Here is a 26,188-nt window from a genome sequence, read left to right on the forward strand (position 1 = left end):
TATTACAATGCTAGGGCATATTTCGACTTCACTTTTAAGAAAGCCTTTGTCTGTTTTACAAATTTTACAAATGAAAGTCAAAATGCAAGTTCAAAGGATATACAAAAGGGGAAGGAAAAACAAAGTTTAAATTTGTAAAGCATATTTATTTGTATATTTGTATGTATGATTGTATTTACATGTAATTCTGTGTGCGTTTTTGTATGTGTTCGTTTCCCAAGCTGAACGAAGTATCTAACTTTCGTTAGATACTTATTGGAATGCCATCATTTCACTCTCTCTACCTCTATCTATTTTTCCCTTTCTCTCTCTAATTTTCTGTTTCTTTTTCTTTTATTTCTTTTACTTCCTTTTCTCCTTTTCTTTCCCCCCACTTGTTATTCTCTGATTTTTTCTTTTCTTTCTTTCGCCTGTAGCAACTAACTTGTATAAGCATGCACCAGGAGATTTTGTGCGCATGCGTATGTGTTCGTGCATACATTTATATGCATTTGTATATATTTATGTTGCCTATATTTGTCTGTATATGTATGTAGCCCATGTACCTACGTCTGTATGCTTAGTGTATATACGTATAATATAGATTGCTTGGTATGTGTATATATTGCTAAATGTATATGTAATTTAGCGAGAACATTTTTTAAACGGATATATCTTTTAATTTATTATTATTTTTAAAGATAATTATTTACCCTGGGTATTCAGGCCTTTTTCTTTATTTATAAGCTATTTTTGAATTAAGGCTGTCTTCGATTTTTATAGTAATATGATTTTAATCCGCAATTTGCTATTTCATGCAACTCGTTATTGAAAGGACCAATGAAACAAAACCATTTTCAAATGTGTATATATCAAATTAATTATATTTCTTCATATAACTTTATCTTGCTTCATTCTAAACAAAACTTTCCGACGAACGGGAACGGAAAACTCCGAGTAATAATTTTTGTGATATTTTTGCTGCTTTTTAATAAAGCATATTATTCTCCCTCTGGTATTCGAGTACTATTTTTCCACCTTGTTTCGCATTTATGTGCTTACTCTTGCATATATATATTTATACGCATACACACACACGCGCACGCACGCGCACACACACACACACATACACACACACACACACACACACACATATAATACATACAGATATGTAATATAGAGTGCAACGACTATTGATACATTGACATAGAAACTTAAATTCCTGAATATAAGTTATTCAATAAATATGTATACATATATGCATATACACATATATACATATGTGTATGAATATAGGTATACGTGTGTGTATGTCTATGTGTAATGTATTCAGTGTATGTGTAATGTATTATGTGTATTTAGAAAACTTACCCAGCAAAAGAAGGCAGAACATCGCAAGTGTTCAACGGAATTCTGAAATATAGAATTTCTAGACTTTAGTTAGTGGTCATAATATTTCTGTTATTTTGCTTGGGTATATTTAAACATTTAGCCCATTATGATAGGTTTTGGCCCATTCAACTTGACCTGTATGAAAGTCTTTTTCTACGTGGTCAATACTCGAATTGTTTGGGTGTTAAAAAACTGTATATGAGTTGTTTCACTTCAGCAACACTCCGATGCTGGTTAACCCCATTCTTATTCATGTTCTACTCACTATGATATTCCAGTTACCAAATCTTTCTGTAGATTTAAGTATTGTACCGTCAACGTACATTTTAATGAAACAGTATTTAAAAAAATGTATTTCTCTCTCATTCCTTTCTGATTTATTTACAGTTTGACATTATCACAAGGCCAGTGATTTCTGAAGGACATTAGCAGTACCTTGCGCTAAGTTTAGTCAAATAGTTATAATAGGGAACTTGAACAGGTGGGGATATTCTAGTTTTGTTTTACAAAACGTAAAGTTAGAATTAGGATGACCTTTATCAAAAGTTTTGATAAATTCGTGACCGTGCATGTTTCATATATTTGTATTAGTATTTGATATAGATTCTTAATCATGTCTGTTGTGTACTTCAAAGTAGAGATAAGCTCACAGCAAAACAAATCTCGTAGGTAACCTCAATTCCAGATTCTAGTTACGCTATTACAATTGATGCCAACAATGTACTTGAATTTGACATTATTTTAAACAATGCATAAACTTATTTCGAGAGAAAAAGATGTTACGTCGCACGTCATTCATTTACGTAATCCTAACTTGTAGGTTTCACTTTTTGAATTTGTGGATTACTGGAGGTCATGAAAAAATGAACCTCCCCACCAAAAAACCCCCCCAAACCCCCCTAAATACCAGAAAAAAACCTAACACACTAGTAAAATATACAATGCTTTTTAAAATCACTATTTCTTAAATAAGTGCAAGGCCAGAAATATTGTAGAAAGAGAAAAGTTTATATTCATCTACATTACTAGCTTTCAAGTATCTGGGATTTAAAAACTTATTCGCACACGAACACGTTCACACAAACAAACGTACATTTATAACATGATATAAAAAATGTTTATTTAGGTGTAGGCGTGGGTATGTGGTAAGAAGTATGCTTCCCAACCAATCGGTTCCGGGTTTAGTTCCACTGCATGGTACCTTGGGCAAGTGTCTTCTACTATAGCTTCCGGAAATGGAAACTGAGAGAAGCTCGTCGTATATATATATATATATATATATATCACGTGATCGACCAGACTATCAGACGTTGTTACACATCGCCGGTTACGATGCGCTTTCGATCGTTTTAGGCTTCGAATGATGTCACACTATTGACTAGATGAGCAGGTCAACATTCCCCGCTGATCGAAAGGGGCGCTGAAGTAACGTGAAATGAAGTGTTTTGCTCAAGAACACAAAGCGCCGTCCGGTTGGGAAATCTAACCCACGATCTAGCAATAGTGAGTGCAACAACCTAACCACTAGGCCACGTGCTGCATGGCTACAGTCAAATGACTGAAACAAATAAAAGAATATATATATAATTATATATATTATAATTTAGGGTATCTACGAGATACCGCCATGCTGAAGATAGCAGCCAGAATCTGACTCTAAAACCACCTTAAATGTTCATATAGCACAAGGAGAGAAGACAAAAAGACAAAAAGACAAAATAAAACTAGTAAAAAATTACTGGATAATTCCAGATCCCGGATTTCTGACTTTGCATTTAGAAATGCTTTGCCTCATCAGTGGAATATACTCAGAAAGTAACATAAATACACATATATATGTATACATACAACGTACGAATACTTTACCTTGAAGGTTTTTATTTCCATGCTGGCCACTTAATAGGATCATTATTTAATTTGAATTAACGATCTTATTCTTATTTATATAAATTTTAAATTTATTTAATCATTGCATTTACTGCAGTGATGTTTTAACCATATCGAACAGGGAGTTACGAAGCGGACAATTTAAACTGGTCGTGTTGCATACGTGCATATATATATATATATATATATATGTATATGTTCGTATATGTAAGTATTCGTATGTTGTATGTATATATATATATATATATATGTGTATTTATGTTACTTTCTGAGTATATTCCACTGATGAGGCAAAGCATTTCTAAATGCAAAGCCAGAAATCCGGGATCTGGAATTATCCAGTAATTTTTTACTAGTTTTATTTTGTCTTTTTGTCTTCTCTCCTTGTGCTGTATGAACATTTAAGGTGGTTTTAATATCAGAGGCTGGCTGCTATTTTCAGCATGGAAGTATCTCGTAGATACCCTAAATTATAATTTTAATAATAATTATTACCTTTCAAGGTTTTTATTTCCATGCTGGCCACTTGATAGGATCGTTATCTAATTTAAATTAACGATCTTATCCTTATTTATATAATTATATATAGATATATATAAACGACGGGTTTACTTATATATATATATATATGTGTGTGTGTGTATGTGTGTGTATGTGTGTGCTGGGTGTGATGCTATTAGAAGCTAACAATCCACTCTGAGTACCAGAAGAAATGTTGCTAACACTGAACCGTAATAGAAATGCGAAACGTGTGTAACTGTGAAACATGTTTTAACTTGTCAGAGATAAATTTTGATAAATCTATCATCAATTTCTTGGATGCACTTTGACCACAGTCTATGGGTCGCTGTTATGTGTTTTGATAGTGGGCGGATCCAGCACATTGAGGTTGTAGGAAATGACATGTTCAATACCGTGTATGCCCTCCTGGATGTTCAAAATGGCCATACACTGTCGGTACATGGAGTGCATGACGCGGTTCACAAAAGCCATTGGTATCTGTACCCTCACTCTGAGGAAAGTTGCCTCCACTTCTATACGAGTTGTCGGCCTTGCGACTACCAGGTTCAGCCGTCCCTGGATTTCATCCTACAGGTGTTCAATTGGGTTCAAATCCGGATTGAGAGCCTGAAGCGGCATGGTTCTAATGTTGTGCTGACGCAGGAAGTCCGTGGTGACCCTGGCCGTGTGGGAGGGAGCATTGCCCTGCTGGAACACTTGGCAATGGTGACGCGAGATGGGCATGATGTGAGGTCTTAGGATCTGGTCAACGTAGCGCTGCGCTATGATGTCATTCCTTCTACTTGTAGCAACATTTTGGAACACGTGGGGCCCAATTCTCTGATTCAGGCCTATTACATCCCAAACCATGATGCTTTGGCCACCCCCCACATCTCTTTTCATGACACATACGTCTGTGTAGCGTTCACCTCTCCTACACCACAGCCTCACTCTGCCATCCGAGGTGGAAATGCAGTACCGCCTCTCGTCAGAGAAGACTATCGACCTCCATTATTCATATCACCAATGTCCGTGCTGTGTAGCCCACTGTAGTCATGCCTGATGGTGGCGGGCAGTGAGGAAGGCCCTCGAACAGGACGAGCAGGACAAGCAGGAGGAGCAGGACGAGCAGGACGAGCAACGCAGGTTGTTGGTGGACAGTCGACGTCATACTGTGTCGTCGCAGATGAGTCGCTGTCGAGTGCCAATTGTCTCGCGAGCTGTCACACTGGCCGGTCTGAAGTGATTTCGGATTTGACCGAATAATATGATGTGGATGATCGAGCGTCGGTGGAGATAACTCTGTCACTATTCTCCTTCCAGGAAACTTAACTCTTGTGTCCAAAAATTTCATGCTAGCTTTTGAAAAACTAGACGTAAATTTTATGTTGGACTTGAAACCATAACAGTCACAGAAATACAAGAAAGCAATTAAACTATCCTGTGATTCCTCCCAGACAAAAAAGACGTCATTAATGAACCGTAGCTAAAGTATTGGTTCATAACCATGAAAGGATCTGAATGTCTTCAGTAGCTGTGTCTCGAATGTCGTCATGGGAGTACCCATTGCTGGTAAAATCTTTGTCCAAATTTCATTGTGTTACTTTGTTACACAAATCTCAATAAGCTACAGAGAAAATATGATGGAATACTGTTGTTTGACCGCTTTTCGAAGGCATCCATGCATGCTTCTAACCCTTCATCCTGGTCAATATTGGGATATAAGGAAGAAACATCCATGGTTACCAAAAAACAGTTCTCGACACAGCCTCGGTGCTTAAAAAAGTTGTTGATTTTAGACACAAAATCAAAGTATCCCGAATATAGGAACTAGATCTTTTTGCTACAAGGAGTAGAAAGTCATGCAGCCATTCCGAAATCTTGGCTGTACAGCATTCATATCCGCTGCAAATTGTGGGTGCATTGAAGGAAATCTTTCGAACTTTTTGTGTATTTTAGGGAGACCATGAAATACAGGTGTTCTTTCTGAACGTAAAATCCTGGATTCGGCCTTATTAATAAAATTGTTTTCCTTCATTTCCAGAATTATTTTGTGAAGTTCCTCTCTGTAATTGGAGTTTGGATCGACAGGTAATTCTTCCTATGAAGTTTTATCATTTAAAACTTCACAAGCCGAAATATACTCACTTTTGTCCATATTTACGATAGCGCCTTTATCTGCCACTTTAATAATAGAATCGTTATTAGCTAGACGTCGGCGTACGTAACGTTAGGAATTTGTGAGGTTATTCCAGAACTTCTTTCCAGTTTTGAGGCTTTTTCTAATACCTGTCTGATAAGATTCAAGAAATTCCAGTAGTGCTTGTGAACGTCCATCCCGAACTTTTTCTGGATACCAATTGGGATTTTTTTCAATCCAATTATGCCAGATTTGATGATCACCATTTTAATTTTCAGTAAGCATAGGGTTTTCTGACTCCTCGTTACCAGTTTTTCCAAAAAATATTCCTTCAGCTTGTGACGGCGGACAAACTGAAATAGCTCAAGCTAGTTTATTCTTGTCGAAATTCTTAGTGCTTGAGCAGAAACTCAGTCCAAGCTCCAAGACTGAGACATCGTCGGGCGAAAGTCTTAGTATAGATAAATTTATGACTGACTTATTCTCTAGTGTGATGGATTTTCTCGGGCAAATGGTTTTCAGAAGCTTACCATCATTAGATTCCTGACTACTTTTTGGGATTTGCTCGAAATCTTCACTTAAAACACGGAACCTATTGGGTGATAAAATTTGTTCTGAATGTTCACGTGAGAAGTTATATTTTTAGTCGTCTTTCTAGGGGTAATCCATTTCTGGGTTGGTGATAGAAAGTGAGTGACTTCTGTGGTTTTTGTAGACATTTGAAAAACTTTCGGGAAAAAAAAAAAAATTATTGTTTTCGACGCAAAATCTTAAATGTGCTCACCTTTTTGACTGATCGTTTCCAATGACCACTTCAAATACATACGCCAGGGAAAAAGGCCACAATCATATGCGTCAACTCGGGGATTAGTTATATAAAGTTGTTGAACTGCAGGAATAACGGTTGTTTGTGGAGAGTACATTGTTATTTGTACTATTAGGTCCTGTGAAACTGGTAAGTTCAAAATGTCATAAATATAATCATCTCCGAAAAATTGGTCGACAAAACAAAATGATTGTTCCTGGTGCGATGAATGAATAGTATGCGATGTCGACTGTATTTTAGAAATTTCGTGTGAGAAAAAATGGTCGATGGTATTGAAATTTCAGGAATATTTTCCGCTACAATTTTCAAACCGGCGTCAATATCACTTAATATTTGTCACAAAAGTAAAAATGACTTCTCCTCATATTGCAAAGCAAATGTTCTCAACCAAAATGTTTCCTTGCCCACTGGCTCAGGGGAATGGGAAATCAGCTTTTTCAGCTACTTTTCTTTTTTTGTCTTCAGGGCCGAAATTTCTTTTTTTTTTCAAAGTTCATCAAACAGTTATATAAATAATTCAAACGATTGTTAGAACAAACCTTTTCAAAGACACTATTTTAAAAGGATTGACGTAACTCTTCACAAGGACAATTACTGTCTGCACCAAGCAGTATTAATTTTGAACGATAGTGTTCAATAATAGCTTCCATTACGTTAAATGATTTGATCTCACCAATTAATTTAATCTTTTGAAGCAATGAATTGATGCACTCATTGGTATATTGATGTAAGACCGTCCAGTATAACTTTTCGTGTTTGCATGTTTCCAGAAATGATAAATGGCTTTTGATTTCAGCACGAAAACGTTTTTCACTGATACGAATGTCGATTTCTCAATTTCTGATTCGTATTTGAACGGTACGAAATCCATTGGCCCAGGACTGGGCTCAACACTGGGTTCAAGCCAGTTGTAAGAAGGAATAAAACGCAACAGCTGTAATTTACATTACGATTTTCCTTAGACACTGCTTTGATAACTTCCAGAATTTCTATATGTTCCAATTCTTATTCTGTGTACCATAAAATCAATCATCTCTATCTACTTGATTTTGATATTTTAAAAGGATTGACGTAACTCTTCACAAAGGTAAACAGTCAAGACAAAAAGCGTGATTAGATTGTAACAGATATTTTATTGGTCAAACGATATTTCGACAGTAAGCCTGCCTTTGTTGAGTTCAAAATAAGTGATAAAAATTCAAAATTATAGAAATTTAAATTTGAAGTATGAACGAGAGAAACCAGCGCCCACACGTTGATGGAATGACATCAGTATTTAAGTTTCACTTTTATAACAGACGAAAAGAAAAAAAAAAAACAGAGAAAAGGCAGAAAAATAGAGGAGAGTAAAAAAGAAAGGGAAAAAGAATATTTAATCAAACGGTTTTGTATAAATTTGATGATATTCCCCTGTCATATTATTCATTCCTCCGGGGCGTTCATACACATCATATTATTCGGTCAAATCTGAAATCCTAATTTTTGAGGATACAACGGATATGTACTGACATAAGGGATTACTGGAAACATGCAAATACTTTTGTACATCATCATGTCAAGTGCGGTTACAGTGAATCACGATTAAAGGAAATAGCAAATGAAATAGCTAAGATTAGCAAAGATAGTCAAACCTTCACGCATAATTTTAGCAAATACAATACAATAGATGATAGAATTTCTATAGTGATTAACTGGCACCGAAATTTCGCTGGCATTTCAAATGTTGCAATGAAAGCTACCGGCATGTGGCGAAAAAATATCTGCGTTTCAAACAGATTTTTCCTCAGCCGCCTACTGTAGCCTTTCGACGGAATAAATATATAAGAGATTTATTTCTGACTCCAAGAAAACGAACATTGTAGTATCTGCACGCTGTACCTTGAAAAACAGTCGCAGGAGAGGTAAGCCTTGTTCATTGTGCAACAACATGAGTCAAGTGGATACCATCAGGAATCATAACAGAAATGTTTATACAGAAGGTAGGACATGAAGAGATTCCAATTTGGTATACGCAGCAAAATGCACGAAATACAACCTGATTTATGTTGGTTGTATAATAGAACAATTAAACAAAAGATTTGATGGGCACAGATTGGATGTCAGGCACAATAACAGTAGTTCCACAGAACTTGATTAACATTTTGCTTCAAACGGCTGCAATTTTGAAAAAGACTTGAAAGTGCATATTCTAAGAAAATATTCTGAATCTGTTTCACTTTCACTTCTCAAAATACACGAGGAGAAATATGTTTGCGGGTTATTAACATCACGCCCTGGAGGAATGAATAACAGGAGAATATCATCAAATTTATACTAAACTCTTTGATTCTTCTGTTTTCTTTTTCTTTTTTCTTTCCTCTTTCTGTCTTTTTTATCTACCTTTTTCTTTTCGCCTTTATAAAATTGAAACTTTAAGGCTGATGATGTCATTCCATCAACGTTTGGAGGCTGGTTTCTCTCGTTCATACTTTAAATATAAATTTCAATAATTTTGAATTTTTATCACTTCTTACTTTGAACTCGACAAAGACAGGCTTACTATCGAAATATCGTTTGACCAATAAAATATCTGTTACAATCGAATCTCGCTCTTCTTCTTGACTGTTTACTTTTGTGAAGAGTTACATCAAACTTTTTAAAATAATAATAATAATAATAATAATAATAATAATAATAATAATAATAATAATAATAACAACAACAGCAAAGTCTCACTGATATGCAGAATATGGATAGAAAGATCCCTAAAATCTTTACAAGGTACCGAATGCACCATCCAAGATCAGATGTAGACAAGATTTATCTCCCACGAAAAATAGGTTGAAGAGACCTGATACAGCTCGAACAATCTTTCAAATCAGCAATAATAGGCCTTCAAACGTACCTTAATACGACAAGTGATGTTTTCTTACGAACTGCACTGAAACATGAAAATTCCAAGTAAGCTTCAGTCATGATGCTTAGTCAGAAATTAAAAAAAAGTCTCTTGGCCTGTAAGTTAGCAATAAGAATGACCAAAGACACCCAAATACTGACAGATCTACCATTGCTTCTCTTGATTTAGAAATTAACAATCAGAAAGACAGTCTAGATCCAAATAGTGACAAACCTAATATCACTGAGGCTTGCATGAATAATATTGTAGACAACTGGAAAGGTAAACTCCTTCATGGAAAATACCCTAACCGTCTGTCCAAGCCAGATATTGATCAAAATCTAACACACCAATGGCTGCAAAGGATAGGTCTGAAAGTGGAAACAGAAGGTATTGTTATTGCAGCGCAAGATCAGAGCTTACCGACCAGAAACTACCATGCAAACATCTTTAAATATGGATTTAACCCCTAGTGCAGAATTTGCAGAAAATTCAGAGACAATTCCGGCTGCCCAGTGCACGCTGAAAAGGAGTACCTCATAAGACATAACAGACTAGGGCAGTACATCCACTGGAATGCTTGTAAATACTATAAAATAAAATCAATGTTAAGTGGTACACGCACCATCCAGAGGATGTAGTTAATGGCGAGGACGTCACCATCCTTTGGAACTTCCCAATACAGAAAAAATTACAAGACATTATGATCAAGGACTGCAACAGAGGAACATAATAATAAAAATGATAATAATGCGAATAGGCCAGGCATTATATTGACGGGCTTGAAACAAAAAACATGCCTCCTCATCGATATGACTATTCCAATCGACATAAATATATGTGTCAAGACCGACCAAAAACTGAGCGAGTATAAAGATCTTGAAATAGAAATTGGCAAAATGTGGAACCTCAAGACTAAAACAATACCTGTTGTCATAGGTGCCCTAGGAATAATAGCAAAAAGGCCTGATTCCTACCTAGTTCATATACCAGGAAATCCAAAAATGGCAGAAATTCAAAAAATAGTGCCCATATATATCCTACCTAAAATACTGTCTATATAATCTCAAATTTTAAAACAAACCGATAATTTTCTGATGTTTTTTTAAACATTCTCTAGAACAATACTTTGTGGAAAACAAAATATATGGCACCCTAGTCATAACATCAAATTGAACTTCTAACTTGTTGTCTCTTGAGGCCTCTGCGTGAGACTTGGAGTCAGCTTGTACAAATACAAAGCAAAAGTAATAATAACAATAACAATAACAATAATAATAATAATAATAATAATAATAATAATAATAATAATAATAATAAAAATACTAATAAGCGTTTTACATCCTACGTAAATGTGTTTTATATTCTACGTAAAACACTTTCAATACAATAACAATAAAAGCATCACAACAGACAACAGCACATACCCAAGGCGCACAGAACTGCGCTCAATTTGTGCAATGAAAGCACGTAATAAAAATAAGATTACTGAAGAATAATAATAAATTAACGAGCTATAAGAAGTTCCTCATGTTATTTATAGCTTCAATATGTTGAACTGGAATATCAGTGAAATATAGAAAATTAACAGGAAAATACGTAAGCTGCTAACTTGCAATAAGATGCATCACCCAATGCAAGACGCAGATCGTTTTTACCTTCTCACACCCCAAGGAGGTCAAGGCTTGATCCAATTTGAAATCTCTTTCAAAACTACCACAATTGGACAGGCTAAATATCTTGAAACGTATAATCATTGGGTGTTAAACCTGGTAGAAAATCACGAGAGAACTAAGAAGCTTCATTCTATAATGGAGAACAAAAACGTGGTAGGGAGTTCATGAATAATACCCAGCTTGAATAGTATGATGGAAGCGCGGCAGCTGTTATTGCAAACAAGGTGAAATCAATGATAAAGAAAGAAGCCTATGAACAATTGGCTGATAGGTGGGAGCAAAACCTCTGCATGGCAAATGTGTGGCCCGTAGCAAAGAAGCTGATGTAGAAAAGAAGCACACTACGGAGCTCAGGGATAAAAACAGGATATGGAAGCTTAATCTTAGCTGCTCAAGATCAAAGATTATTGACTTGGAACTACCAATCCAATGGGATGAAAACTAGAATAGATCCGATGTGCCGGTACTGCAACGATGAGATTGAAACAGTGGACCGCCTAATCTCTGGATACAAAGTTTTAGCACCCACAGAGTATAAATCAAGACATGGGAGAGTTGGCCAATAACTACACTGGTTAATATGTTGGCATCATAAAATCAAAACTGCTGGTAAATGGTATAAGTATCAACCTGAGGCTGAAACTGAGGAAGAAAATGTAGCGATTCTTTGAGACTTCCCAGTACATACAGACCGGACCATCAAAGCTAACAAACCGAAAGGAAGGTGGCGTTCGTTTTGTGTTTTTAAATGTTTATTAGTATTTTCAGAGAAGACCGATACATGCATCGCAAGAAAATTAGATACATAGATAGAAAGAAAAGTAGATACATAGATACATAGACACATTGTTAAATCAAAGACAAATAACTACAGCAAATATTGGATATCACTTTCACTTTTCATTATCACACGAGGATAAAATTAACGCGCAAACTCCACAGACATGCATACCATTAACGTAGTTCTCAGGGAGATTCAACCTCACACAGAATGTGACAAGGCTAACCCCTTTCAATTATAGCTACAACTCATTTTGGTCAGCTGAATGGACTGGAGCAAGATAAACCTTCAAGTGATTGGAAGAAAACGAAAAAAGATCCTAATTAGTGGCAGGAAAATCTTTTTAATCTTTAGGTTCACTATGGGTGTTAATTCTGGTCCTAACAGCAGCATTCGTGGGTCTCACAAATCTAAAGGCCCAAGCCCCCAGATAAACACCGATGCACAGGCTGTTGTAACAAACTGAGTGTAAGTCGAGGGTGATGGCATTACACGACGGAATAGCAATTATTTCCTCTTAGCTTTCACTGCTTATACTAAACACATGAAATATTTTCCTTACGATATGGAACAGTTCCTTTTCTTTCACTCTTTTTAAAAACTGAAGCACTGTCGGTTACGACGACGAGGTTCCTGTTTATTTGATCAACGGAACAGTTTGCTGGTGAAATTGACGGCAATTGACTAAGTACTCCACAAACATGCATACCATTAACATAGTTCTCAGGGAGATTCAGCCTCACACAGAATGTCACAAGGCTGGGCCCTTTCAATTACAGCTACAACTCATTTCTGCCAGCTGAGTGGACTGCAGCAAAGTGAAGTAGAGTACCTTGCTCACCGGAAATCGTACTCATGATCTTACTATCGTGGGACGAATACCCCTAACCACTGAGCCACGCACCTTCACTCTCTTAACCGCAGGGAAAATGAGTGAAAGGATAGAGACAGGGAAGGAAAGCCTCAGTAATTTGAAATGACAATTACACTGAAATACGATCGACCTTTTCTAGCTTCTTTACTTTTGAGAATAAAGAAGAGGGAAGGAGATTTAGTAATGAATAAAGGGTAAATCTTTCAGGTGTTTAGGTTTTCATTCCGAGAGTTCTAGAAGGATCGAGTGTTAGTTCTCTCTTCTTTCCCCCAACCCCGGTACTAATTCACCTTGTTTGATAATTCTTCTTGTCTTTTAGTTGGGGGGGGGGGAAGATCATGTCTTTTTTCTTCAGGCACGTTAACGTTTTCTCTACAAACTACAAACAATCCCACTTCCCATTCCCTCTTTTCTTTTCATACAAAAGCTAATGCAAATTTCGAACAGGGTACAGCTGAGAAAAGAGCCCAGAAAAACGGGTAATACCTCTACAAAATGGGTTGGGGAGAAAATTTACCAACAGGTGGCTACACGAAATTCTACTCTATACTTTATAGAGTGTCTTCTACTATAGCCTTGGGCCGACCAAAGCCTTTTGAGTGGATTTCGTACATAGAAATTGAAAGAAGACGGTCGTATATATGCATGTATATATATATATATATATATATATATATATATATATATATATATATATATATATGTATGTGTGTGTGGTGTGTGTGTGTGCGCGTGCGTGTGCGTTTGTGTCTCTCTTTGTCCTCACCTCGCTTGACAACCGATATTGGTGTGTTTGCGTCCCCATAGTTTAGAGGTTCGGCAGAAGAGTGTTATAAAATAAGCACTAGGCTTACAGGGTATAAGTCCAGGGGTTGATTTCTTCGACTAAAGATCGGTGCTCCAGCATGGTCACCATCAAATTACTGAAACAAGTAAATCAATAAAAGAATACCAGAAGAAGGTTCCGTTCCACTAAACCAAGAAGGTTTTTTTGAATATGAACGATATATCTTAAGGTTAAATAGAAATTCTGTTCACGTATGCGTAACTGAGATATTTTAGTTGAATTATATAGTTATAGGTTTTACACTTATTTCTATATTCTATAAGTGTCACAATATAGGAACATTTCTCATGGCACCAGCACAAAATTTACAGATGCAAACGTTTTTTGTTCTTTCCGTGAAGATTTCACGGGTCCAACTAGTATTATAATAATAATAATGATAATAATAATAATAATAATAATAATAATAATAATAATAATAATATAATAATAATGATGATAATGATAATGATAATAATAATAATAATAATAATAACAACATTAATAATAATAACATTAATAATAATAATAATAATAATAATAATCCTTTCTACTAAAGTACAAGGCCTGAAATTTTGGGAGAGGGGACCTGTCGATTACATCGACCCCAGTATTTCACTGGTACTTAATTTATCGACCCCGACAGGATGAAAGGCAAAGTCGACGTCGACTGAATTTGAACTCAGAACGCTGCGACGTGTGAAATACCACTAAATATTTCGTCTAGTGTGTTAGCAATTCTCCCAGCTCGCCGCCTTAACAACAATAATAATAATCCTTTCTACTATAGGCACAACACCTGAAATTTGGGGGAGGGGGTTTAGTCAATAACATCGACCCCAGTGTTTCACTGGTACTTAATTTATCGACCCCGAAAGGGTGAAAGTCAACCTCGGTGGCATTTGAACTCAGAACGTAGCAGCGGGCGAGCAACAACAATAATAATAACAGCAATATGTGGTACTAAAAATAATAAGTTCAAACTTACATAAGATGAGTTCCTGAACAGAAAACAAAGTAAACGTGTTTATTATATTTCAATATTTTGTGGCAGTTATAATCAAATTTTGTGCTACATTGCTTTAACAGATGACAATCAGAGGATAAATTCTCATTAAATAAATCTCTCTTTGCAACACGTATGCGCTTCATTTTATCGCATTGATAAGTACCGTCATTATATATGTGTATATGCTGAGGTGTTAACATTTCCCGTGTCTGTATAATATATATACATGTGTATGTGTGTGTGTGTGTGAGTGTGTGTGTATGTGTAGAGGTAAGATCCAAAGATTAAGGTGTAGGAAGTTGGTAAGCTTCGAGCAGTCCGTAGAATGTATAAAAAACAACTTTAAGGAATAATAGTGGTTTATTGACGAAGAAAATGGTTAATTTTTTCCCATACCGAAGTTTGATAAGCTAAAAAAGTTATTTTATAGTTGATGGTTACCAACTGGAGTTGCTGTGTATCCGAATAAAAATCCAAACTAAGGGAATGGAGTAAATAAGTCTGCATATGTTTTATAGCTAGCAAAACCTCGGAAGTAATTACTTAAACGAAGGGTAATCCGCTCGCTACTCACCTGGCCAAAGATACCTTAGTTAATTGAATGTTACATTGTCGTCATGGGATTGCATGTTAACTTGTAGCAGATTTGATCGGAAATGTGGGGAAAGCACCGAGTGAGAAGAAATAATATATGGGAGTGGGTGAATGTCTAGATTTGAAAAGGAAAAGAACAAGTGAGGGAATAGCGGGGGCGGATTTGATATTATTGAAGCTGGTCTGGGGAATATCTTTGTGAATTTAGGCTGGGGTAATCTACTATGTCTACTGTAGAATAAATAAATGAATGTATTGTATATATGTATGAATGTCATTATTCAGTATCATTTTAAGATTTCTTACCAATAGAGAAAGATTCGGTTTCTAACGTAGATCCAAGGCTCCTTCATTGGAATTTGAACATCAACAACAAGGTATTTTTGTGTTTATATACGTGCAGATTTGTATGTTTTCCTTTACGTATGACATCTCATGCATATATTAGCATATCTAGACATGCTCATATATACTTAAATTATAATTTCTGGAAGGTTTTACAGAATTTTACAGTTCCAGTGATGGTTTTGAGAAGCCTAATTTCTCAAGATTGGAATTTATGCAGTGTGTTACATATTCCAGTGCCCCAAGGTATAAACCTGAACTTGTAATCTACAGCATTCTCAATAGTTCAGCGTAGGTATTCTTTTTTTCACTGATCTTCAGCCTTATGCTAACATCCGCCGGGCAGCTGATTTCTACAACTGTACACAGTTTCTCTTTATCCCAAATCATTATATCAGGTTTATTGATTACATTATATTGAGGTTTCCATTGGGACATTCCACCAGCACTCCCTTTTATTATGAGTGCCTATGGCGTCCGCCATACTGTGGGTTCTTATTTTTTTGTCCTCGGGATTATCCTTTCGACGGACCTCGTTATACAGTGACCTAGCTACAACACCATGTCTCATTGATAGATAATAAACAATTTTGGCTGCTGCTTATGATGTTGGTGATATCTCCGGTGTTGAATCTGCAAAGTCTACATCGGTTGTCACATTTTACTGCTTTTACTGCCTCTCTGTTTCTTTTGGTTGATATTCTTGTTCCTGGATTGCAAACGCATACCCTTCAATGTGGGAGATAGTAATCCGGCTGTTGGTGCATGATAGACTGTTTTGATGATCAATGTTACTATCAACCCTGAGCTTTCTACTAACATATCTACACATATATGCTCATCCTTTCATCTGATGATATGTTGCGGTTGAGTCTTGCGACTTATTTGGGCATGTATTGTAGGTTGTCAGGCAAGGAATGCTGCTCAAGGAGCTGCCTTCCAAGTCTTATGATGTTATCAGCCTCATGTATGCAAACTTAGTGAAGGGATGCACTTCGACATTTAGCGGTTAAAAGATGTTGCCGAAGGGATGTGATACGGTATTCAAGGAATTTTAGATTGATGTCAAGCTTCTGCCGCCTTGTTTTCGTTTTAGGTAGAGGCAGTCTGCGTTACTGTTAATGTGGAAATTGTGTGTGCTTGTTAGTATTTTCCGGGTTTCCACATCAATGGTTCGGATCTCATCAAGCGTCCAACCAAGCAGCCCAAATGTTGGTAAGAGTACTGGCACTGCAAACACATTGTGGGCTACTGTTTTATTGAAAGCATAGAGTTCTGAGGTCCAAATTTTCTTTATTCGGCTGTAATATTCTTTAGTGACACGCGTTTTGTTTCAGATGCCGTTGTAAGATATGTTTTCATCCACCCCTAGATACCCGCAACATTCCTCATCAGATATAGCGGAAACAATCAAGTTGTTGATGGAGATGCTGCTTGTCTGATGTACAGTTTCTTCCTTTTCCCAACCATACAACAACATTTATTCTGACCAAACTCAAACCCTATCTCCTTTGAGAATGTTGTGACCAGGCCAAGGCTCTTTTTCATCCCATGCATATTCTTACATAAAGTTTCAAGTGTGTAATTTTGATATTTCTGTTTCCTAAGCATGTATGTCATACTTCAGTTTGTTTCAAGATTTCTTACCAATAGAGAAAGAATCGGTTTCTAACCTAGATCCAAGGCTCCTTCATTGGAGTTTCAACATCAACAACAAGGTATTTTTGTATGTATTTATGTATGTATGTATGTATGTATGTATGTATGTATGTATGTATGTATGTATGTTGTGCAGATTTGTATGTTTTATGTATGCATTTTCATGCATATAGTTGCATATCTAGGCATGATCATATATACTTAAATGATAACCTTCTGGAAAGTTTTACAGTTCCAGTGATGGATTAGATCTGTAGTCTTCGAATTAGCTCCCTCCTTTCTGGTTTTGAGAAGGTTAATTTCTCAAGATTGGTATTTAGGCAGTGTGTTACATATCTCAGGGCCCCAATTATTACAGGTATAAACCTGAACTTGTAGTCCGGATAGAGTAACTGCAGATTTCTCAATAGTTCAACATAGGTGTTCTCTTACCGGTCTCCAGCTTTATGTTAGCATCCGCTGAGCAGCTAATTTCTACAAATGTGCACAGTTTCTTTTCTCCATCCCAAATCATTATATCAAGTCTGTTGTGCTTACATTTTATTGAGGTCTTCACCAGTATATTCCACCAGCATTCCTTATTATTATGAGTGGCTATGGATTCTACTATATCGTGGGTTCTTATTTTTTGTTCTCAGGATTATCCTTCCGACAGATTTCATTATAGAGTCTCCTATATCTCATCGGTAGATCGTGGTGACATTTTCGGACAACTGCTTATGATGTGTGTGATATCTTCAGTGTGAACTCCACAAAGTCTGCATCGGCTGTCACATTTAATGGCTTTCCTTGCATCTCTATTCCTTTTGTGCATCAAGTACTTGGTTGATATTTCCTGTTCCTGGATTGCAAACACATACTCTTCAATGTGGGAGGTTCTCATCCGGGAGGTCCATGATAAACTGCTTTGATATTCAATGTTACTATCATCACGGAGCTTTCTGCTGACATATCCAGGCATAGTCTTCTGCTCATATAGGCGCATTCTTTCATCTGAAGATACGTTGTGGTAGAGTCGTGTGACTTCTTTGGGTATATATTCTAGGTTATCATACAAAGAGTGTTGCTCAAGGAGCTGCTTTCCAAATCTTATGATGTTATCGACCTCATGTATGCAAACTCGGTCAAGGGATACACTATGTATGTATGTATATGTATGCATGTATGCATGTATGTATGTATGTATGTATGTATGTATGTATGTATGTATGTATGTATGTATGTATGTATGTATGTATGTATGTATGTATGTATGTATGCATGTAGGTATGTGTGTATGTATGTATGCGTGAAGGAACGTGGCTCACTGGTTAGGGTGCTGAATTCACGGTCTATATTTCTGGACACGAGTTTGGAACCATGGTATGGATACAATAATTGCTTATTAAACGCACATACACACAAACACACACACATACAGACACACACAGACACAAACAGACAGACCCCCCCACATACACGCATAGAAATGCGCTTATATATAGACTTTCACTGTTACTAAAGAAATAACGAAAACATAAATAAAAAAGAACTATATACATAAATACAAACACTACTAAAAAATATGAGAAAGGTGACTGTGTCTGAGCAGTATTTCCATTAATTAAACACGGTTTAAATCGTTCCTCACCATATTTATGTATTTTAAAGTAATTGATTAGTAGATTAATCACGTAAATTTTATTTTTTATCACTGCTTCATTCCGTCTCTTTTTCTCTCTCTCACTCTATGTGTGTGTGTGTGTGTGTGTGTGTGTGTGTGTGTGTGTCTGTACGTGCGTCCTTATATATGTATTCTGGTAAATCTCTCTCTTTCTCTCCCTGTATACATACATACATACATACATATATATAGTATAATATGTAATATATATAATATATATATATATATATATATAGTATAATATGTAATATATATATATACATGTATGTATGTATGTATGTATATTGGATACATATATTAAATATATGCTTTAGCATTTGTATATAAATACAGGCTCATGAACAAACTGGTATGATATCTGTATGTTAGTTTGTATGTCTATTTGGCGCTTTCTTTCATTCTCTTTCTCTAACGCACTCACACACACACACACATATATATGCATATACATGTGTGTGTAGAATATATTTCTTGGTTGCTTTCCTGGAGTTGCTCATTTTGCACATTCCACTTAAACACGCGGTAGAAAATGTGCTGTCAAGCTTAGGCATAGAACATTATATTAGGAAAAATAGACACTCAGAAGTCGCAAGAAACAAGAAGGAAGATTCGTTGTTGAAGAAGAAGGAGGAGGAGGAAGGGGAGGAAAAGGAAGGAGGAGGCGGAGGAGAAGAAGAATAAGAAAGAGGAGAGGAAGAAAACAAATAAAGGAACAAAGAATAGAAAGCGAACTTACTTTAAATGAAGAAGTAATGAAAGGAAGAAAGGCTATCAGGAATACTCGATGAAAAAAACAACAAAATAAAAAGAAATTAGCCATACAATATCTATTTTGCTAAAGTATTTTTTTAAAGAAAAAGAAAAGAATAGGATGGTGTGGTTTCGAGGAAAGTTAAGTTTGATCCTTTGTAGCCTGCAAGGTACCTTCATAGCGATCTATGCATTGTATATGGAACACACAGATGTCGAAAGTGAATTTTCCTATGCAGGTAAGCTGAATGAACTATTCGCAATATGTACCTGTTAATTTATGACCTACTCCTATCTCATTGACTTTTCTTCCCCAAAATACAAGGCCTCATATAACTTAGTCAACCCCACCCCTCTTCACATTAAAGTCCTCTGGAAAGTCATGAACGCCACAACTTCCTATTCTGCTGCTGATTTATGTCATTGGGCATGCTGGGGAATAGCCTTCATTAATATGAATCCCACTGTTTGTCGAAAGGCAATTTATCTTGTGGTATTGTGGTATTGACTCCTCTTTTGGAGTCAATAACAAGAAATTTAGACGGATATAGTCACTCACATCTACATCTATGGATGTACCTCTCTCTCCCTCCCTCCCTCACTTGGTATGTCTATCTATCTATCTATCTATCTATCTATCTACCTACCTACCTACCACCAGAGGGAGAACTTCTGCCGACATATTTCAATCTGAAAGTAATGGTTAGGGTGAGATTAAAACATTCTCTAAGCTGTAGCACATTAGTATCGTAATCAAAGAACGAGCTTCTTAACCATGCAATCACCACTATCTCCAGTTTTTCATAAAATGTCCGTCATTGCATCTTAGAACAAAGTTTTAAAAAATCGAGGACAGTTATATCTTAATGTATTTTTAAAATTAAACATCAGTTATGAAATTGTCAGAAGAAAAACAAATATTAAAACTCAGACTGATTGTATTTTTGTTGTTGTTTTCCTGACAGTTTTTCAAGATGTCCAAGGACTGCTTTATTTGGGTATCGGTTTCTTGCTGACTTTTCTGAAGCGACATGCCTTTTCCGGGATCAGCTTTAACTTACTCGCAACTGCCCTAGGTGTCCAATGGGCCTGGATTGTTCAAGGGTTCGTTGGTCCCGAAGGCGTAGTTAGTAACAAAATTAAGATGGATTACTCTACGTAAGTTATTTTTATATATTTTCGAAGTTGAAAATCTATCAAAAGCTCTTTTTTGGCCTGGTATCCTCGGCAACACTTTGACTACGTACCCAGGCAATGTCTTTGTTGGGATCCATGCTATATCCCCGCTAAATACCCAGTTATTAACTTTGTTAAGTATCTGGCCAATATCCAGCAATATTTTCTTTAAATACTTCACATCTCTGAAACTAAAATATCTGTATCTTAATGTAAGTAGATGACAATAAATACATAGCTTTGTTTTTGTAATTGTTATTATTGCTGTAGTTGCTGTTGTTGTTTTTAGATCCGGGTCAGCTTTTATCGAAAAGAACTATGACACTCAGGTTGTCGACCGAATACATTGTGCCTATAATAGAAAGGGTTATTGTTATTATAACTATTACGTTTTGGTGACAACTTTAGGAAACTTTCCTAGGATTGTTGAGGAATACATAATCACACTTTTCTACAGGTCTTCAATCCGAGTTTCAGTTCCAATGTCCTTCAATCTCTTAGGTAGCAGTTTGGTTAATGTGCCAACTGCATAATTACCGCAAGATTAATTGTCTCCGTGGCGTGGTGGTGCTGCCGAAAAAGGACCCGGACAAGGGGGAACCAAGTAGATAATTTTAGGCCCATAACTCTACTAAACGCAGATTATAAGATTTTGGCCAAGGTTTTAGCCAAGAGGTTGGCGTTTTTTGCCGGTGAGCTGGTCGGTAACGCGCAGGCATGATCTATTTCGAACAGATCTATCCACAAAAACCTCCACACTACGCGCTACATCATAGAGAGGGCAAGGAAGGTACTTGGCATGGGTGGGGCTCTGATCAATTTGGATCATTCAAAAGCATTTCACAGGGTCGACCATCAATACTTGGAGGCTATCCTCGCGGCGGCCGGGTTCGGTCTCGTTTTCAGAGGCTGGAACGCTACAATGTATAGTGGCACCTGTTCGGTAGTCAAAGTAAACAGCTATGTATACTAATCGTTTAGCATCACTCGCTCGGTCTTAAAGGATGCCCACTCTCTCCCTCAAGGATGCCCAGTGTCTCGAGCCATTACTGAGGAAGTTGGATATTTCGAGGGACATCCCGCTTAATCTAGAATGCAGGAGGTTCACGTAGGCTTATGCGGACGACGTCACCATAATAGTGTCGGACAGCTCGGAAATCGAGTTAATCGGCTCTACCTTAAAGGAGTACGAAGCGGTAACACGAGCAAAAATTAATCAGGACCTCCAGGTGGACAAGAACTGGGGAAAGGTGACGAGCAGAGTACCCAATCTCACTAGAAATGGGCAGAGAGGAAGCTGTCCTTGAAAGGTCGGGCAGAGGTGGCGAATTCGTACATTGCTTTCGTCTTCTATTACCGCCTGATCGTCGTCCCTTGTCTTGCTTCATGGCCGACCAAGCTGGAGCGCTTGCTTTTCACATTTTCGTGGAAGAGACGTGTTGTTTCCGTCAGACGGTCCATGTGCTGTCAACAGCCGCTGAACGGAGGACTGGACATGCCGTGACTAATGATGTGCAGTCTTACGCTGAGGCTACATCTCCAGCATTTTCTTATCAGTGAACAGGTGTGGGCGTCGTATGTCAAGCAAAATTTTTCTCATTGATGGAGCTACAGTCCTGGATCAAACGTAGAAAGGGTGCCTGACACCTGGAATGTCAGCGAGCGCTCACAGCTTTCTGCCAGTCGGGCAACGCGGTCGGTGGAAGTGCCACTATAGAATCCTATAAGGGATTTAGTGACGAGCAAGAACGACGACGTCCTTGGGGAAACACTGGGTGTCGGAAGGGATCAATTAACCAGTATTTTCCGGAGGACTTTTGGGCCGAGGCTTATGGATAACTTCCAGAAATCTCTTGCTTGGCAGTCGGAACAACCAGATTGTGTGGAGTTCTGTGGTAGTCTCTGTAAATAACTCCCCACCACCTTTTGGGGGAATTTTTATCGTTTAATTGTTTTGTTATTCGCTTTTTGTTACCTATTTTATACACGGCATTGTTCAACACCCCACTTGTCCCTTGTATTGTATTGTCTCTATTTGCTTTGTGGCCAATAAAAGAAATTATTATTATTATTATTATTATTATTATTATTATTATCTGTGATTCCTAGTTTAGTAGACGGAGATTTTGCCGTGGCCAACGTTTTAATATCATACTGTGCCGTTTTTGGTAAAATTAGCCACATACAATTGGTTGTGATGACAATTGTGGAAATTCTAGTGGCTGAACTGAATGAATTCGTTGGAATACATATTTTAAAAGTAGGTATTGCTTTTTATTGTAAGTTTCTTTTTTCCTTTCTTTTTTCTTAATTGTGTAGGTTTGGTTTTTGAGAAGTTCTGTGGGTTGTTACTATTGTTGTGCACATTATCTGAATCATATGTAGTTTGAAGGAAGATGGTGGAAGACATGTGGACTTATGAAAGACAGGAGGCGGGTTGATGGGAGAAGACGGTGGTGTCTCTTGTGGAACAGCTATGATTACTCTAGGTTACTGGTTTTATTGATGAACAAATTTCTCTAGAATATTGAAAGGTTTCTCTATCTGATACAAGACATAGATTTTTCCTTTTTATTTAATCCTTAATTATAACTTAGAGATAAATCGACTCCGATTATATCATAGCATATATGCAAGCATATAAAACTTTTAACCATAACCGCCTCCTGAAATAGGGGTTCGTATAAAATGTGAACTATCAATTTTGTTGTATGCGGTAAAAATTTAATATAGATGATTGATGATTCGAAATCAGAACATTAAAAGACGTAACAAAAATCAAAAAGTATTTTGTCTGATTTCTGTACTGATTCTGACAACGCTATCATGGATGATGCTTAAGCATGATTTCCTACTCCAAAAATAGGTCCTTCGTCTTATACTCCAAGCATAAAACCCAAACCATATAGGGTGGTACGTTAATCCTGACCTTGATAAGTACTAACACGTCTTGTAAACCCTAATAAGTTTTTGGAAGGATGCAGTCGATTAAAATCAACTTCAATACTTGACTGGTACTTCATTTTATCGACCACAAAAGAGGAAAAGCAAAGTTGACCTCGGCGGGATCTGATCTTAGAAATATAACGACCCGGAATACCACACGACATTCTGTAAATCCGCTGATCATTTCTTTTTTTGCGAGAGGAGCGACTGATAATGGTGTTGATATACTGAAGATTTGTAACACTGGAGCAAGTTAAGGTGTGGGAATGAGTGCCTCCGCTTTAATCGATTTCAGTATTTGATTGGGAGACGTTCATTATATCAAAAACGGAAGGTTGAAAACCCCTCTCAATACCAGTGTTATTTCAGTTCAGAATGTTAATGATTTGGCATGGTTTTGTTTAAGAAAATAGTAGACACTTGCAATAACCATGCTTATCAGTTTAAAAAGTTCATTTAAGGAAGTGTTGATAACTGAGTCAATCTTTTTACTCTCTGATATTAACAGGCTCTTGATTCAGGTGATGCAATTTACATACATCTCTTCTCTGCCTTTTTCGGATTGTCTGTGAGCAGAGTTCTCTACAAGAAAGAAATTCAAGAATCTTCCAAAGAAACCAGTGATTATAATTCAGACATTTTCGCACTGTTAGGTAAGTCTAGGTGTTTTCATATTTGCAATTACTGGTTTTGAATGGAAGAACCATGTTTATATAATGTATAATATAATATTATGACAACACCCTAACCACTAGGCGCATGGCCTAGTGGTTAGGGTGTTGCACTCACGATCGCATGATCGTGGTTTCAATTCCTAGACAGGGTGGTGCGCTGTATTCGTGAGCAAACCACTTCATATCACATTGGTCTTCGGTCACTTCGACACCTGACGCGTGGTACATATATTTGATCACAATCAACAAATCATTTGTGCAGGTCGTTCGGCAAAAGCTGAACGCACATACGTCGTCTTCGACGGGAGAGTCCATCATATATGCATATTTACTCTCTCTCTCTCTCTCACTGTATATATATATATATATATATATATATATATATATATATATATATAGTTTTTTTTAGACATGCCCATAGTCACTGGGACAACTACTGTCAGTAGTTACGCCGATGATACAAAATTATCACAGGCAATAAAAAAATCTAGATGACGTTGCAAGCTTACAGCGGGATCTGAATGCAATATACAAGTGAGCTGAAGAAAACAACAGGCAGTTGAATGCTGGAAATTTTCAAACACGGCACTATCAACTCACGAATGCTGTGCAGCCTACATGTACAGGACTCGAAGGCACTGCAATTCCAGAGTCACAGGTAATGAAAGATTTGCGGATCAGTATGTGCAATAATGCATCATTTCGTGTGCATATTACCAAGATGACAGCAGAGTGCAGACAACTGGCAGCTTGGATACTAAGGCCCTTCAGGACCAAACAACCAAGAAGTTGTTGACACTCTGGAGGATCTTTGTTCTTAATCGCCTGGACTACTACTCTCAGCTATGGTCACCACATAGTGCCAAACTAACAGCGGAGCTTGAAGAAGTTTCAACGTCACTATATTAAAAAGATTGAAACAGTGCAGTGGATGAGCTACAGAAAGAGACTGAAAAGACTGCAACTTTACTTCCTGGAGCGAAGGCACGACATATCTTTGTGACGTGTTTTAAAGGCGAATTCACTGCAGAAAAAGTTCTCTCTTACGGTAAAAGGTGTAAAATCACCATGTCTATCCAAGGATTCCCTCTAGTGGAATCTCTGACGTGCGTTTCTGGATCTTTGGCCTTCCTCAGTGGGAAATACCAAAGAGAGATAACCCTCGGCGGATTCAAAGCGGTAACTTTATCCAAAAACAATCCACATCAGTGGCTGAGTTGCGCTCGTGAACCGCCTGGTCGGAATAAAGAAGGTTAAAGAGCCAGAAACGAGCGTCTGGGAATCTGCTTGTTATAACACCTTTTACTATGAGAGAAATTTTCCCCCACAGTAACTGCAGTGAATTTGCCTTTAGATGTTAAAATATGTTACAAACATATTTTAACTAACCTAAAATTCATTTGGTTCAAATGCTGCTATTTTTATTTAGGCCGGGTAACCTACGAGTAGATAAAGCTATGGCTGTGAATCTGCCCAGGTTATCTCTTTTCGCTATTTCCCATTGAGGAAGATTAAAGAGCCAGAAACGCGCGTCTGGGAATCCGCAAGAAGGAAATCCTGGGCAAATATAGTATTTCTACACCTTTTACCATAAGAATGAGTTTTTTCTCCACTG

General features: G+C 37.0%; 2 protein-coding genes across 5 annotated transcripts in view; one reads left to right on the forward strand and one right to left on the reverse strand.

The window, feature by feature from the left end:
• Nucleotides 1-14,870, reverse strand: part of LOC115221693 (serine protease hepsin-like) — a 52,562-nt gene extending 37,692 nt beyond the window's left edge. The window contains exons 1-2 of one of the 3 annotated variants that reach the window (XM_029791898.2): nt 14,746-14,870; nt 1,351-1,392 (exon numbers count right to left, since the gene is read on the reverse strand). In XM_029791898.2, the coding sequence (XP_029647758.1) occupies nt 1,351-1,372 (22 nt within the window). In that variant the 5' untranslated portion in view covers nt 1,373-1,392; nt 14,746-14,870. Of the gene's footprint in view, nt 1-1,350; nt 1,393-1,636; nt 1,701-14,741 lie in introns of those variants that run through there. The other 2 variants (XM_036510800.1, XM_036510801.1) reach the window with 2 other exon arrangements.
• Nucleotides 14,871-19,458: 4,588 nt separating this feature from the next.
• The window catches only part of LOC115221664 (ammonium transporter Rh type A-like), a 35,648-nt gene continuing 28,918 nt past the window's right edge, over nt 19,459-26,188 (forward strand). Inside the window, exons 1-4 of one of the 2 annotated variants that reach the window (XM_036510799.1) lie at nt 19,459-20,016; nt 20,743-20,935; nt 23,063-23,213; nt 24,408-24,552. In XM_036510799.1, coding sequence (XP_036366692.1) covers nt 19,899-20,016; nt 20,743-20,935; nt 23,063-23,213; nt 24,408-24,552 — 607 coding nt within the window. In that variant the 5' untranslated portion in view covers nt 19,459-19,898. The remainder of the gene's footprint in view (nt 20,017-20,742; nt 20,936-23,062; nt 23,214-24,407; nt 24,553-26,188) is intronic. The other variant, XM_029791865.2, reaches the window with a different exon arrangement.

The sequence above is a fragment of the Octopus sinensis genome, linkage group LG18, assembly GCF_006345805.1.
Source record: "Octopus sinensis linkage group LG18, ASM634580v1, whole genome shotgun sequence".
Lineage (NCBI taxonomy): Eukaryota > Metazoa > Mollusca > Cephalopoda > Octopoda > Octopodidae > Octopus > Octopus sinensis.